At 46.0% G+C, this 14,498-nt stretch overlaps 2 protein-coding genes across 7 annotated transcripts in view; one reads left to right on the forward strand and one right to left on the reverse strand.

Moving 5' to 3' along the window:
• Positions 1–339: 339 nt before the first annotated feature.
• Positions 340–2,436, reverse strand: LOC139266087 (uncharacterized). Its single transcript, XM_070883939.1, has 2 exons — positions 1,013–2,436; positions 340–878 (listed from the first exon to the last, which is right to left on the reverse strand). Exons 1-2 carry the CDS (start codon positions 1,077–1,079, stop codon positions 340–342), a joined length of 606 nt encoding a protein of 201 aa, XP_070740040.1. The 5' UTR covers positions 1,080–2,436.
• A 5,775-nt stretch (positions 2,437–8,211) lies between these two features.
• The window catches only part of LOC139265576 (non-POU domain-containing octamer-binding protein-like), a 115,486-nt gene continuing 109,199 nt past the window's right edge, over positions 8,212–14,498 (forward strand). For all 6 annotated transcript variants that reach the window (XM_070882674.1, XM_070882669.1, XM_070882671.1 and 3 more), the window contains exons 1-2: positions 8,212–8,295; positions 8,531–8,883. In XM_070882674.1, the coding sequence (XP_070738775.1) occupies positions 8,536–8,883 (348 nt within the window). In that variant the 5' untranslated portion in view covers positions 8,212–8,295; positions 8,531–8,535. The remainder of the gene's footprint in view (positions 8,296–8,530; positions 8,884–14,498) is intronic.

A 14,498-nucleotide genomic window follows, 5' to 3' on the forward strand; every position in this document is an offset into this window, starting at 1 on the left:
CCTCTATGACGACCTGTGCCGACACTTGCATGCCCTCCCTGACGGCCTGAGCCGTCGATTGCACTCCCTCGGACATTCCCTCCCTCATTTCCCGTGTCATTACTGCTATTTGTCCCATCAGGACCGTCACCTCTTCACCCACTGCACTGACGCCACCGATGAGTGATCGGGTAAGCTCCACACCCAACGCCACAACCTGAGCCGCATCTGTTGCACGCTGCACCTCAGGAGAGCGTGTCTCCAATCTCCTTCTCCTCTGCCTGGGTCTGCCTCGTGGCACCACTACACTGGGAGGTGCGGACACGGACGGTGGGACGCTCTGTGTTCCAGACGGCAGTACTAGAGAGAGAGACGCGGGCTAGGATGGGGATGCTCTGTGTTCCAGACGGCAGTACTAGAGGCTCGGGCTGGGATGGTGTGGTGCTCGGTGTTCCAGACGATAGCACTCGAGTGTGAGCCGTGGCCTGGGATGGGTGTAAACTGCTCCATGATATCACCAGCAGCACTGGGATCCGCAAAGTCGGAATCAAAACCATAGAAGGTGGAACCAGAACCTATGCGAGAGGGAGGCGCAGGCTGGGACGGTAGTGCACTGACTGTAGAATGCTGCATTATACCAGCAGCACCACTGGGATCCGCAACATCGGAATCCAAACCATGGAAGGTAGAACCAAAACCGATGCTAGGGGTTGAAACTTTGATGCCCCTTGATGGGGACTCATAAACATTTATTTGGAAGCTCTCCCCTGCAGACATTTCAGTCATCGCTGCCATCATCCAGTCTGGTTCGTCCGCATCTGGTTGTACTGGTTCTTGTTCTGTATCCTCAGGATCCTCAGGGTTGGCAGCAGCAGCAGCATCATCATCATCATCATGTTCTGCAAAATACATCAGAACAGTCAAATGTTTATCAGCAAGGGAGGGGGCAGGGTGGGTGGCATGAGTACTCTCACACATAGCAGGCCAGGCAGCAGGTTGATTTGAAGGGCCACGATGCATTTTCAGGACTTACCCTCTTCCTCGCGTGCGGGCCTAGCTTGTGCTGTGCTGATTGCTTTTCTCCGTGTACGACTCATCATAGCAGCTACCCTTTGTTCCAAGGATGTCAGTGGATGCAGATTGGGCGTGCCTGCTCTTGTCCGAGTTGCTTCCCTTTTGTTGTGGGCCAATTTCTTCTGCAAAGAATAAAATATAACTTTTTACAGAGTGCGTCTTTCTGCAAGGTGGGACATACAGATAGCCAGGTTACAATTACGATTACATTAAAAATGGAAAATATTACTTACACTAACTACTTGACCAAGGTCATGCCATTTCTTTTTACACTGGCTTCCAGATCTCATGGTATGCACCACTGCACAGTAATCTTCTGCAACTTGGTTCCAGTGTTTCTTCATTTCTTTTGGTGGCATTTTTATGCGACCTCTGTTGCTGGTATCTAGCTCCTGCCATCTCTGCTCAATGACGTTGACTAATATCTCCACTTCCTCATGCAAGAAATTCTTTGTTCTTGGTGGACGTTGTTCCATTGCAAAGTTGAATTGACACTCTTATTTTTCAAAACACACAGTCCTTAATTTGCATGCACCAATGCAGCACGTGTTCTGCAAGTTTAGCAGCGAAAAGCTGAACTCACTGATTTCAGTTGGTGATTTATTCAACAGTGCTGCTAAAACCACTCCTTCAGACACAAAAAAAATCATTAAAATTAAATCACAAGCCTTTCCAGGGGTCCACGAGACAAATCTTCACTTTTCCTCTAGTCACTTTAAAAATGGCCGAGTGCCAATGTTTATGTGCCACTGTGCCTGCGCGCGCACGCTCCAACGCACATGCTCAGGGTTGCCGGCACGATGTTGCCTTATTTAAATTAGCCACGCCCCCCACTACTGCTCCGCCACTCGCTGTTCTGTGCGCGCTGCGCCAAGCTGCTGAAGACCTTCAGGGAGCCGCAGAATATGCAAGTATTTTTTCAGCGCACTTTCCAGCGTGAAAAACGGGCGTCCAGGTCGAAACTTGGGCACATATGTTTAAGTCAATGGAGTGATATTGGGTAATTCCCAATGCCAGTCTGCCATATCTTCCACAAATGCTCCCCCTGGGAGGAGAGCATCACTAAAACTAAACAAATCGGCCAATCAACTAAAAATGCATGAGAATATGATAATTTAATTCTAAGTTTTACAAGACAATGTCCTGTGGTGCCCATTGGTTGTGGAAAGCTTCTAGTGAATTGGTATGCACCCTGTGATCTCACTCCTAAATAAAAAATATATAATGCTACTTTGCATGCACAGATGTGGGGGAACTATCTCTTGTGTATCACCCCTCATTGTGAAATGCCCTTCCATTGCCTCGCCACCTCCCTCTCCTCCTTTAAAACCCTGTTTAAACCGCACTTCTTTGACAATGCTTTTAGTTAGTTATAATGGCCCCAAGTTTCCACACGCGGCAAAACAGGCGCCCCTTCGAGCTGGGCGCCCGTTTTTCGCGCTGAAAACGGCGCCTGAAAAAAAACGCGCTATTCTCGAGCGCTTTGCAGCTCGATGTCTGCTTGGCGTGGCGCCCAGGGGGCGGAGCCTACCACTCGCACCGATTTTGTAAGTAGGAGGGGGCGGGTACCATTTAAATGAGTTTTTTTCGTGCCGGCAACCCTGCGCGTGCGCGTTGGAGCGTTCGCGCACGCGCAGTGTGAAGGAAACATTGGCACTCGGCCATTTTTGTAGTTCTTTGTAGCTGTTCAATTTTTAACATTTTTTAATAAAAGCACATTGCCCTTCCATGATCAGCACTGAGGCTTCTTGCAGCAGTGAGAAGGCTGCAGGACGCCTCAGAAGTTGAGGCAGCCGTTTCCCGATGGGCCCGACCGACGGCAGGGGGGGCAGGGGGGCCTCCCCCCCCTCTGCCGTCGGGAATGGCTGCCTCAACTTCTGAGGCTTCCTGCAGCCTTCTCCCTGCCTCCCCCCCGCTGCCGTCGGTCGGGCCCTCACTGCCTCCCCCCCCCCCCCCGCCGTCGGGAACGGCTGCCTCAACTTGTGAGGCTTCCTGCAGCCTTCTCCCTGCCTGAAAGACCTGCCTGAAGCACTTTCACACAGGTAGGAACATGGTTTATTTAATCTTTTCTTTGCTTATAAATTTTTATTCAGGTTGGAATTATTTGTATAAGTATAAATAAGGATTATACTTATACAAATATTATCACCACTCTCTGGGTGAAGTTTCTTCTTTATTCCTGATTTGATTTCTTGGTAACTATCATATCTAGTTTTGCTCGTTCCCACAAGTGCAAGTACTCGGTGTCTACTCTATCAAATTTTAACCGGTTCCATTAGGTCACCCCTCAGTCCTCTCTTTTTAAGAGAAACAAGACCGAGCCTGTTCATCCTTTCCTGATCGGTATAATCTAACATTTCTGGTATCATCCTTGTCAATCTCTATTGCATCCTCTCCAGTGCCACTGTATCCTTTTTATAATATGGTGACCAGAATTGTACACAGTACTCAAGTGTGGTCTGTCCAACGTTCTATCCAGGTTGAGCATTACTTCTCTACTTTTCAACTCTATCCCTCTGGAAATAAACCTTAGTGTTTTTTTTTTAATGGCCTTATTAATCTGTGTTGCTTTTTGTAGTGATTTATGTATTTATACTCCTATATTCCTTTGTTCCTCAGCTCCATTTTAGATTCTTATTTTTCAAGTAATATGTGACCTTCTTATTTTTCTTAGCAAAATGTAATACCTCACACTTATCGATATTGAAATTAATTTGCCAATTATATGCCCACTTTGCAAGTTTATTAATGTCTTGTAATTTGTTGCAGCCCTCCTCAGTATTGACTAGCCCCCCCCCCCCCAAATTGGTGTTGTCTGCAAATTTAGAAATTGTGTTTTTGATTCCAAAGTCTAAATTGTTAATATAAATTGTGACCAGAGGTCCCAGCACTGATCCTTGTGGAACATCACTTCCCACCTTCTGTACTGTGAATAGCTACCCTTTAACCTTACTCTCTGCTTTCTGTCTTGCAACCAGCTAGCTATCCATTCTGCCGTTTGTCCCCTGACTCCGCATGCTCTGACCTTATTCATTAGTCTGTCATGTGGCTCCTTTTCGGAGGCCTTTTGAAAATCTAGATATATAGGGCTCAATTTTGGCCAGGAGTTGCTCCGTTTATTTTGGAGCAACTTGATTTTTCTGGAGTATCTTAAATGTGTATCATTTTACACATTCAATTTGTGCCAGTGTAAGTGAGTTAGTTTGGATTTTTTTTGTTTCTTTTTTTTCTCAAAAGGGGGCGTTACCAGCCACCTATGCCCGTTTTGGCCATTTAGGCCACTTTGGCCAGCTAATAGTTACTCCAAATCTACTTAGGCCAGCGTATGTGGCCACTTCAGAAAACCCTTGCGGAGAGTTAAGAAATCAGTGCAGGTAGGTACATCGGAGGCCAGCAGAACTTAATGACTTGACTAAAGAATGTGAATAGGATCAAACAGCTATACAGGACGTCATATGACAAACTTCGCAAAGTTAATTTACTATACAACAGATGCATTCATGGAAGCTTAAACTACAAAAATAAAAGAAGTAAAAGATAGTTGAATTAAATTGCCCTAATCTCACAACTAATTTAAACAACTATTTGTTTGCAATGATTATACTCGGCCAAAATTGAGCCCATATTATCGAAATAAAGTCTACTTCAATAAATAAGATATTCTCTCAGTGTTCCTCTGTCACTTATGTTCTTCTTTCACAATAACACCAGGTGAAAAGGCTTGACAAATGGTCACCACAATTCATAAGAGACAAAACATATTTCCATAATTTTTTCAAAATATCCCAAAATCCAGGAAAATGACAAGCCATTAAGAAAGTTAAAAAAAGCTACAGTGCATAAAATTTCAAACCTGAGGTCGATCGCACCGGGAGGCCACTCGGCCAGGGCTAGGGGCGGGCATCGGGTCCCACACACACAGCGGCTGCAGCACGCACACAGAGAGGCTGGGGGCGAGGAGCTACTGCACATGCGCGGACACTCCACTGCACATGTGCAGACGTCCCGGCACTATTTTCAGCGCAGGCGCTGGCTCCGCCCCCCCGACTCCACTGGCCACGCTGCGCGACGACCGAGGAGAGGCCGGACAGCGGCCAAAGTGGGGAGCGATTTTTTTCAGTGCACGTATCAACGGAGAAAAGCGGCGCATCTCCGGTAAGTGCGCCGAAACAAGTGTTGGACCAAATTTGAGCCCATTACATCTACTGCATTATCCTTGCCTACCTCTTCAAATTATTCAATTAAGTTGGTTATGCAAGACTTTCCTTTATCATATTGTTGGTTTCTATATTTTCCTATTATCTCCCTTAGCAGGGATTCCATTGTTTTTCCTAACACCATAGGTTCAACTTGCACTTACACAATGCATTGGAATACATGGCCAGGACAGAACTGTTTGTCATCAAAAGGATAAGCTTGAACATGCATACTGACTGCAACGGATGTGAAAAAAACAAGAATGGAAGCAGAAACAGTGCATGAAAGCCCAATAGAAAAAGCTTGGGGAGAGAATTAACTCGGATAGTGTTTAAAAAAAAAACTACAGTACGCAGACGATGCCTGCGTCTGCGTACACTCGGAGGCCGAACTCCAAGCCATTGTCAACACCTTCACCGAGGCGTACGAGAGCATAGGCCTTACACTAAACATCCGTAAGGCAAAGGTCCTCTACCAACCTGATCCCGCCACACAGCACTGCCTCCCGATTATCAAAATCCACGACAAGGCCTTGGACAACGTGGACTATTTTCCATACCTCGGGGGCCTACTGTCAACAAGAGCAGACATTGACGACGAGGTTGAACACCGCCTTCAGTGCGCCAGAGCAGCATTCGGTCGCCTGAGGAAGAGATTGTTTGAAGTCCAGGACCTCAAATCTGGCACCAAGCTCATGGTCTAACAGGGCAATAGTGATACTCACCCTCCTATATGGCTCAGAGACGTAGACCGTATACAGTAAACACTTCAAAACACTGGAGAAGTACCAGCAGTGCTGCCTCCGCAAAATCCTGCAAATCCATTGGCTGGACAGATGCACCAACATCAGTGTTCTCGCTCAGGCCAACATCTCCAGCATCGAAGCATTGACCACGCTCAATCAGCTCCGTTGTGCAGGCCACATCGTCCGCATGCTCGACACGAGACTCCTAAAGCAAATGCTCTACGTGGAGCTTCGATATGGCAAGCGAGCCCCAGGTGGGCAGAGGAAAAGCTTCAAGGATACCCTCACTGACTCCTGGAAATCCCTGACCCACAACCGCCCAAAGCGGAGGAAGAGCATCCGGGAGGGCGCTGAGCACCTCGAGTCCCATCGTCGAGAACAAACAGAAACCAAGAGTAAGGAGTGTGCGTCAAACCAGGCTCCCCACCCACCCTTTCCTTCGACCAGTCTGCCCCACCTGTGACAGAGACTGGAGGTCCCGCATTGGACTCCTCAGTCACCTGAGAATTCACTTTTAGAGTGGAAGCAAGTCATCCTCGACTCTGAGGGACTGCCTATGATGATGATAATGATAGTGTATAAAATGTAGAAATATAAGATTTAATTATAGTTTCTGAAATATATTCTGGTTGATTTTCCTGGCCTTTGTTGCAGGGAACATCCATTCCCCTAGCTGCATTGGTCAGGGGAAAAAAAGTGCAAAGACCCATTTTGCCAGTACAGAGTATCAGTGTCCAGATTTCCTTTTCGATGCAATGCTCTTTTGAAGGTCTTCATGTTCATGCAGAACTCTCATCATCATCATAGGCAGTCCCTCGGAATCGAGGAAGACTTGCTTCCACTCTAAAAATGAGTCCTTAGATGGCTGAACAGTGCAATAGGAGAATCACAGTCTCTGTCATAGGTGGGACAGATAGTCGTTGAGGGAAAGGGTGGGTGGGACTGGTTTGCCGCACACTCTTTCCGCTGCCTGCGCTTGATTTCTGCATGCTCTCGGCGATGAGACTCGAGGTGCTCAGTGCCCTCCCGGGTGCACTTCCTCCACTTAGGGCGGTCTTTGGCCAGGGACTCCCAGCTGTCAGTGGGGATGTTGCACTTTATCAGGGAGGCTTTGAGGGTGTCCTTGTAACGTTTCCTCTGCCCACCTATGGCTCGTTTGCCCTGAAGGAGTTCCGAGTAGAGCACTTGCTTTGGGAGTCTCGTGTCTTGCATGCGAACAATATGGCCTGTCCAGCGGAGCTGATCAGGTGTGGTCAGTGCTTCAATGCTGGGGATGTTGGCCTAGTCGAGGAAGCTAATGTTGGTGCGTCTATCTTCTCAGGGGATTTGCAGGATCTTGCGGAGCCATCGTTGGTGGTATTTCTCCAGCGACTTGAGGTGTCTACTGTACATGGTCCATGTATCTGAGCCATGCAGGAGGGTGGGCATTACTACAGCTTTGTAGACCCTGAGCTTGGTGGCAGATTTCAGGGCCTGGTCTTCAAACACTCTTTTCCTCAGGCGGCCGAAGGCACTGGAGGCGGTGTTGGATCTCGTCGTCAATGTCTGCTCTTGTTGACTATAGAAATTGTAAATTATGCTGCCCATCAAGGCCTTTCGAAAAGCAGGGGAGGTAGGATTTGAAATAATTATCCTGCGATATAAATATTCCTTTCCCGTGCTCTATGTACACTGCAGTTCTTCTTTCATAAAACAATATGCATTCAAAGTTTCTCTTTGCTTTCGCTTTTTTGAAAAATAAAATAAACCCTCCCTCACAAGAAAAAGCAGAACTCCTGCAATTGGAAAACTAGTAATTATTTTCATTTCGCTAAATTTCAATGTTCAAATCATGAAAATCCCCCAAACTTGAAATCATTCCGGAGATAATGAAACGGATTTTTAAACCGAAGTCACGGTTCGGTTTTTTTTTTGTTGCAATGTTTGGCCACACTTCCAAGTGTCCAAATAGTAATTTCTTCAAGTTTCCGCCCGCGCTGCGAATGACGCAAGAGCCGAGCACATGCCGACCGTCAGCTCGCACGAAAGTGATGGCGCTCGGCCGGGGAGGTTGAATGACGGCCAGCCGAACCAATGGCAACCGAGCGGTAGCCGTTCCCCCATTGTGACGCCACAACGCGTCCTCGTCGGTCCAACAAGAACTCACCAATCAACGCTCGGGAGGCGGGAGGACGCAAAGTTAGGTTGGCGCGCAGGTTTTTCCACCCCCCCCCTCCCCCCCATATCTCCCGGCGTCCTCTGCTCGCGCTCTTCGCGGCTTTCGTTTGTTCGTCAGAAGCGCAGCGGCCTGAGATCGTGAGGTAAAACAAAAATAAAATTTAACACCCCCCTCCCGAAAAAAAAACACGATTTTCGGTTAAGGGTACGACGCATTGTGTGTGCAAAAAAATGTTTAAAGTCTGATAACAAAAAAAATAACCCTCAAAGATCGGGTCTTTGCCGAAAAGAATTGAGCGGGCGGCGGGATTTTTTTTTTTCTCGTTAGTTTCCGTTAAATTTTCAGATTTTTTTTTTTCTGTTGGTTTAAATCTCCAGAAATCATGCAAGATCACGTCCAGAAAGCTGGCGGCAGGAACCGCGCCGACAACAACAGCCCTCGCAAGAGGGACTACCGCCAGGACCAAGGCTCCGGGGCCGCCAACAACCACCATCACCAGTCGGCCTCCTCCCGACATGGCGACCGGGCCCCGTCCGGGCCTGGCATCACCGTTGACATGACCAATTTCCGCAAGCCCGGCGAGAAGACCTACACGCAGCGCTGCCGCCTGTTCGTCGGCAATCTGCCCAACGACGTGAGCGACGACGAGTTCAAGAAAATGTTCGAAAAGTATGGCGAGCCGTCCGAGATCTTCATCAACAAGGATAAAGGCTTCGGCTTCATCAGGCTGGTGAGCGGCTTCTTGTGCCTCCTCGGTCTTTGTTCTCCGCCCCTCCCCCCCCTACACACACACACTATTACTCGCATTTCAAACCGTTCCACCCCAACCATGTTACATAAACCAATGCAAACCCATACGGAAATCGTTGATCAAAATAATTTCTTGAGCATTGTTGCATTTTTTTTTAAATAATGCTTTTCAAATGAAATGATCTGAGGGAGGGTAGGGTGATCGGTCGTAAAAAAAAAAAAAATCTTAATGTTGGCAGTAACTCAATCGGTATTGTCGGCATCTGTAAAAGGAAAAGTGAGAACGTTTTCTGTTTCGATCCTGTATTGGAATGGGATTCTGGCGAAGGATCTCTCGACCCGAAGGAGTTGTGCTGGCCAAAGTGCTGACCCGCTCTGTATATTTTCTTCTTCTTGTCATTTTATGCTTAGTTTGTACCAATTGAAGCGAGGGTCTACTTGGCACACGCGGGGATAAAAAAAAGCATCTCTGATGATCTGATTTTTGGGGCAGCAGCATTTTCAAAGTTGGAGGGTATACCCATTTCAATTTTCTAAATGGTGACCAGACTCTCTGAGTTTGTGTATTTTCAAAGCTAAAAAAATGAGGCAATTTTATTGATTTATTTTTTCGAATGTTTCCTTGAAATCCTTGAAAGTTTTCCATGTTAACAGCATGCCATTGTTTGGAATAGACTTATACCACGGCCCCATTTGCCTGCTTCCTGGTTTGATGGACAGTTTGGACCAAAATTAATTTTTCAACACCACCACCAAAAACATTAACTGCCCATTCATTTTGTACCTATTTGTGAGGCCTTGCTGTACACAAATTAGCTGACAGATTTATCCAATTGCTTCATAAGTCATTCATTGTATCGGAAATGTATTGGGTCGTTTTGAGTGCTATAAGTTGTAATAATGCCATTTTTTTTTTTAAAGAACATGCCTCCACCGTTGACTACCTCCGCCTATGATGAATACACATTATCAATTGCGAATTGTAAACTTTCTGGAATTTTGGACCATAAATGTCTCCAGACTGTATCCCATAACTCATCTCTGGCCACCTGCTATTTTAAAGGAATACTTTAGGGTAACATTCTGAATCCTAAAAATTAGAAGTGCAGGTTATGGATAACAGTTCTCGAATACTGCAATTTTAAACAACAAAACCAGTTAAGGTTTTAAAGGTGGTGTCTGATTCATAGCATATTTGAAATTGGTTAATTATATTAATCAACCGTATTTTATTTTAGCCAGGTATGATGTGAGCCTTCTACATCATGAAGATGAAAAATTATGCATTAGACCAAGTTATCCATTACAATTTATCGAAAGCAACTGGAATTAATAATAACCTTTATTTATATCGTGCCTTTAATGTAGTGAAATGTCCCAAGGCGCTTCACAAGTGTTGTAGACAAACAGATAAATTTGACACCGACCCACAGAAGAAATTAAGGCAGATGATCATAGAAACAAAAAATAGGTACACGAGTAGGTCATTTGCCCCTTCTTGCCTGCACCACCATTTTATAAGATCATGGCTGATCATTCACCTCAGTATCCCTTTCCCACTTTCTCTCCATATCCCTTTAGCCGTAAGGGCCATATCTAACTCCCTCTTGAATATATCCAATGAACTGGCATCAACAACTGTCTGCGGTAGGGAATTCCACAGGTTAACAACTCTCTGAGTGAAGAAGTTTCTCCTCATCTCAGTCCTAAATGGCTCCTCAGACTATGTCCCCTGGTTCTGGACTTCCCCAACATCGGGAACATTCTTCCTGCATCTAACCTGTCCAGTCCCGTCAGAATTTTATATGTTTCTATGAGATCCCCTCTCATCCTTCTAAACTCCAGTAAATACAGGCCCAGTCGATCGAGTCTCTCCTCATATGTCAGTCCTGCCATCCCGGGAATCAGTCTGGTGAACCTTTGCTGCAGCCCCTCAATAGCAAGAATGTCCTTCCTCAGATTAGGAGACCAAAACGAACACAATATTCCAAGTGAGGCCTCACCAAGGCCCTGTACAACTGCAGTAAGACCTCCCTGCTCCTATACTCAAATCCCCCAGCTATGAAGGCCAACATATCACTTGCTGCCTTCACCGCCTGCTGTACCTGCATGCCAACTTTCAATGACTGATGAACTATGACATCCAGGTCTCATTGCACCTCCCCTTTTCCTAATCTGCCGTCATTCAGATAATATTCTGCCTTCGTGTTTTTGCCCCCAAAAGTGGATAACCTCACATTTATCCACATTATACTGCATCTGCCATGCATTTGCCCACTCAACTAACCTGTCCAAGTCACCCTGCAGCCTCTTAGCATCCTCCTCACAGCTCACACTGCCACCCAGTTTAGTGTCATCTGCAAACTTGGAGATATTACACTCGATTCCTTCATCTAAATCATTAATGTATATTGTAAATTGCTAGGGTCCCAGCACTGAGCGCTGCCATTCTGAAAAGGACCCGTATATCCCGACTCTGCTTCCTGTCTGCCAACCAGTTCTCTATCCACGTCAGTACATTACCCCCAATACTATGTGCTTTGATTTTGCACACCAATCTCGTGTGTGGGACCTTGTTAAAAGTCTTTTGAAAGTCCAAATACACCACATCCACTGGTTCTCCCTTGTCCACTCTACTAATTACATCCTCAAAAAAATCCAGAAGATTTGTCAAGCATGATTTCTCTTTCATAAATCCATGCCGACTTGGACCGATCCTGTCACTGCTTTCCAAATGCGCTGCTATTTCATCTTTAATAATTGATTCCAACATTTTCCTCGCTACTGATGTCAGGCTAACCGGTCTATAATTACCTGTTTTCTCTCCCTCCTTTTTAAAAATGTGGTGTTACATTAACTACCCTCCAGACCATAGGAACTGATCCAGAGTCGATAGACTGTTGGAAAATTATCACCAATGCATCCACTATTTCTAGGGCCACGTCCTTAAGTACTCTTGGGTGCAGACTATCAGGCCCGAGGATTTATCGGCCTTCAAATCCCATCAATTTCCCTAACGCAATTTCCCGCCGAATAAGGATATCCTTCAGTTCCTTCTCACTAGACCCTCGGTCCCCGAGTACATCCGAAAGGTTATTTGTGTCTTCCTCCGTGAAGACAGAACCAACGTATTTGTTCAACTGGTCTGCCATTTCTTTATTCCCCATTTTAAATTCATCTGAATCTGACTGCAAGGGATCTACGTTTGTCTTCACTAATCTTTTTCTTTTCACATATCTATAGAAGCTTTTGTTCAGTCAGTCTTTATGTTCCCGGCAACCTTCCCCTCATACTCTATTTCCCCCCTCTTAATTAAACCCTTTGTCCTCCTCTAGATTTCTCCCAGTCCTCAGATTTGCTGCTTTTTCTGGCCAATTTATATGCCTCTTCCTTGGATTTAACACTATCCTTAATTTCCCTTGTTAGCCACGGTTGAGCCACCTTTCCCGTTTTTTAATTTTTACTCCAGACAGGGATGTACAATTGTTGAAGTTCATCCATGTGATCTTTAAATGTTTGCCATTGCCTATCCACCGTCAACCCTTTAAGTATCATTTGCCAGTCTATTCTAGCCAATTCACGCCTCATACCATCGAAGTTACCTTTCCTTAAGTTCAGGACCCTCGTCTCTGAATTAACTGTCACTCTCCATCTTAATAAAGAATTCTACCATATTATGGTCACTGTTCCCAAGGGGCCTCGCACAAGATTGCTAATTAGTCCTTTCTCATTACACATCACCCAGTCTAGGGTGGCCAGCCCTCTAGTTGGTTCCTCGACATATTGGTCTAGAAAACCATCCCTAATACACTGCAGGAAATCCTCCTCCACTGTATTGCTACCAGTTTGGTTAGCCCAATCTATATGTAGATTAAAGTCGCCCATGATAACTGCTGTACCTTTATTACATGCGTCCCTAATTTCTTGTTTGATGCTGTCCCCAACCTCTCTACTACTGTTTGGTGGTCTGTACACAACTCCCACTAGCGTTTTCTGCTCTTTGGTATTCCGCCGCTCCACCCATACAGATTCCACATTGTCCAAGCTAATGTCCTTCCTTACTATTGCGTTAATTTCCTCTTTAACCAGCAACGCTACCCCACTTCCTTTTCCTTTCTGTTTGTCCTTCCTGAATGTTGAATACCCCTGGATGTTGAGTTTCCAGCCTTGGTCACCCTGGAGCCTTGTCTCCGTGATGCCAATTATATCATATTCACTAATTGCTGCCTGTGCAATTAATTCGTCCACCTTATTACGAATATTGCTCGGCACAGAGCCTTCAGGCTTGTCTTTTTAACACACTTTGCCCTTTTGGAATTTTGCTGTAATGTGGCCCTTTTTGATTTTTGCCTTGGGTTGTTTAAAGAGGTATGTTTTAGCGAGCGTCTTAAAGGAGGAAAGAGAGGTAGAGAGGCGAAGAGGTTCAGCGAGGGAGTTCCAGAGCTTAGGGCCCAGGCAGCTGAAGGCACATCCAACAATGGTTGAGCAGTTTTCATGAGGGTTGTTCAAGAGGCCAGAATTTGAGGAGTGCAGGCATCTTGTGGGATTGTGAGGCTGAAAAAGATTACAGAGATAGGGAGGGGCAAGTCCATGGAGTGATTTGTAAACAAGGATGAGAATTTTGAAATCGAAGCGTTTAACTGGGAGCCAATCTTGGTCAGAAAGCACAGGGGTGATGGGTGATCTTGACTTGGTTCGGGTTAGTACACGGGCTACTGAGTTTTGGATGACTTCAAGTTTACGTAGTGAGGAATGTGGAAGGCTGGCCAGGAGTGAGTTGGAGTAGTCCAGTCGAGAGGTAACAAAGGCATGAATGAGAGTTTCAGCAGCAAGAGCTGAGGCAGGGGAAGATGCGGGCAATGTTACGGAGGTGGAAAAAGGCAGTTTTAGTTATGCCATGGATATGTGGCTGGAAACTCATTTCAGGGTCAGATATGATGAGGTTGCGAACAGTCTTGTTCACCCTCAGATTGATGCTAGGGAGAGGGATGGAGTCTGGTTAGGGAACGCAGTTTGTGGCGGGGACCAAAGATAATGGCTTCGGTCTTCGCAATATTTAATTGGAGTAAATTTCTGCTCATCCAGTACTGGATGTCGGACAAGCAGTCTGACAATTTAGATACCAAGCAGGGGTGGACAGAAGTGTTGGAGAGGTAGAGCTGGGTGGAAACGGACGACTTGTTTTTGGATGATATCACCAAGGGGCAGCATATAAATGAGAAATAAGAGGGGACCAAGGGCAGATCCTTGGGGACACCAGAGGTAACGATGCGGGAGTGGGAAGAGAAGCCATTGCTGGAGATTTTCTGGCTATACGATTAGATAGATAAGAATGGAACCAGGCGAGTGCAGTCCCACCTAGCTGGACATTGGTGGAGAGCTGTTGGATGAGGATGGAGTGGTTAACTGTGTCAAAGGCTGCATGCAGGTCCAGAAGGATGAGGAGGGATAGAAACATTGAAAATGGGTTCAGGAGTAGGCCATTCGGCCCTTCGAGCCTGCACCGCTATTCAATGAGTTCATGGCTGAACATGCAACCTCAGTACCCCATTCCTGCTTTCTCGCCATACCCCTTGATCCCCCTAGCAGTAAGGA

This window comes from Pristiophorus japonicus, chromosome 6 (genome assembly GCF_044704955.1).
Source record: "Pristiophorus japonicus isolate sPriJap1 chromosome 6, sPriJap1.hap1, whole genome shotgun sequence".
In the NCBI taxonomy this organism is placed as follows: domain Eukaryota; kingdom Metazoa; phylum Chordata; class Chondrichthyes; family Pristiophoridae; genus Pristiophorus; species Pristiophorus japonicus.

Coding starts and splice junctions, on each gene's coding strand:
- LOC139266087 (XM_070883939.1), bottom strand. CDS start 1,079: ATGATGAGTCGTACACGGAGAAAAGCAATCAGCACAGCACAAGCTAGG. Junction 879..1,012: donor GCCCGCACGCGAGGAAGAGG/GTAAGTCCTGAA, acceptor TGTATTTTGCAG/AACATGATGATGATGATGAT.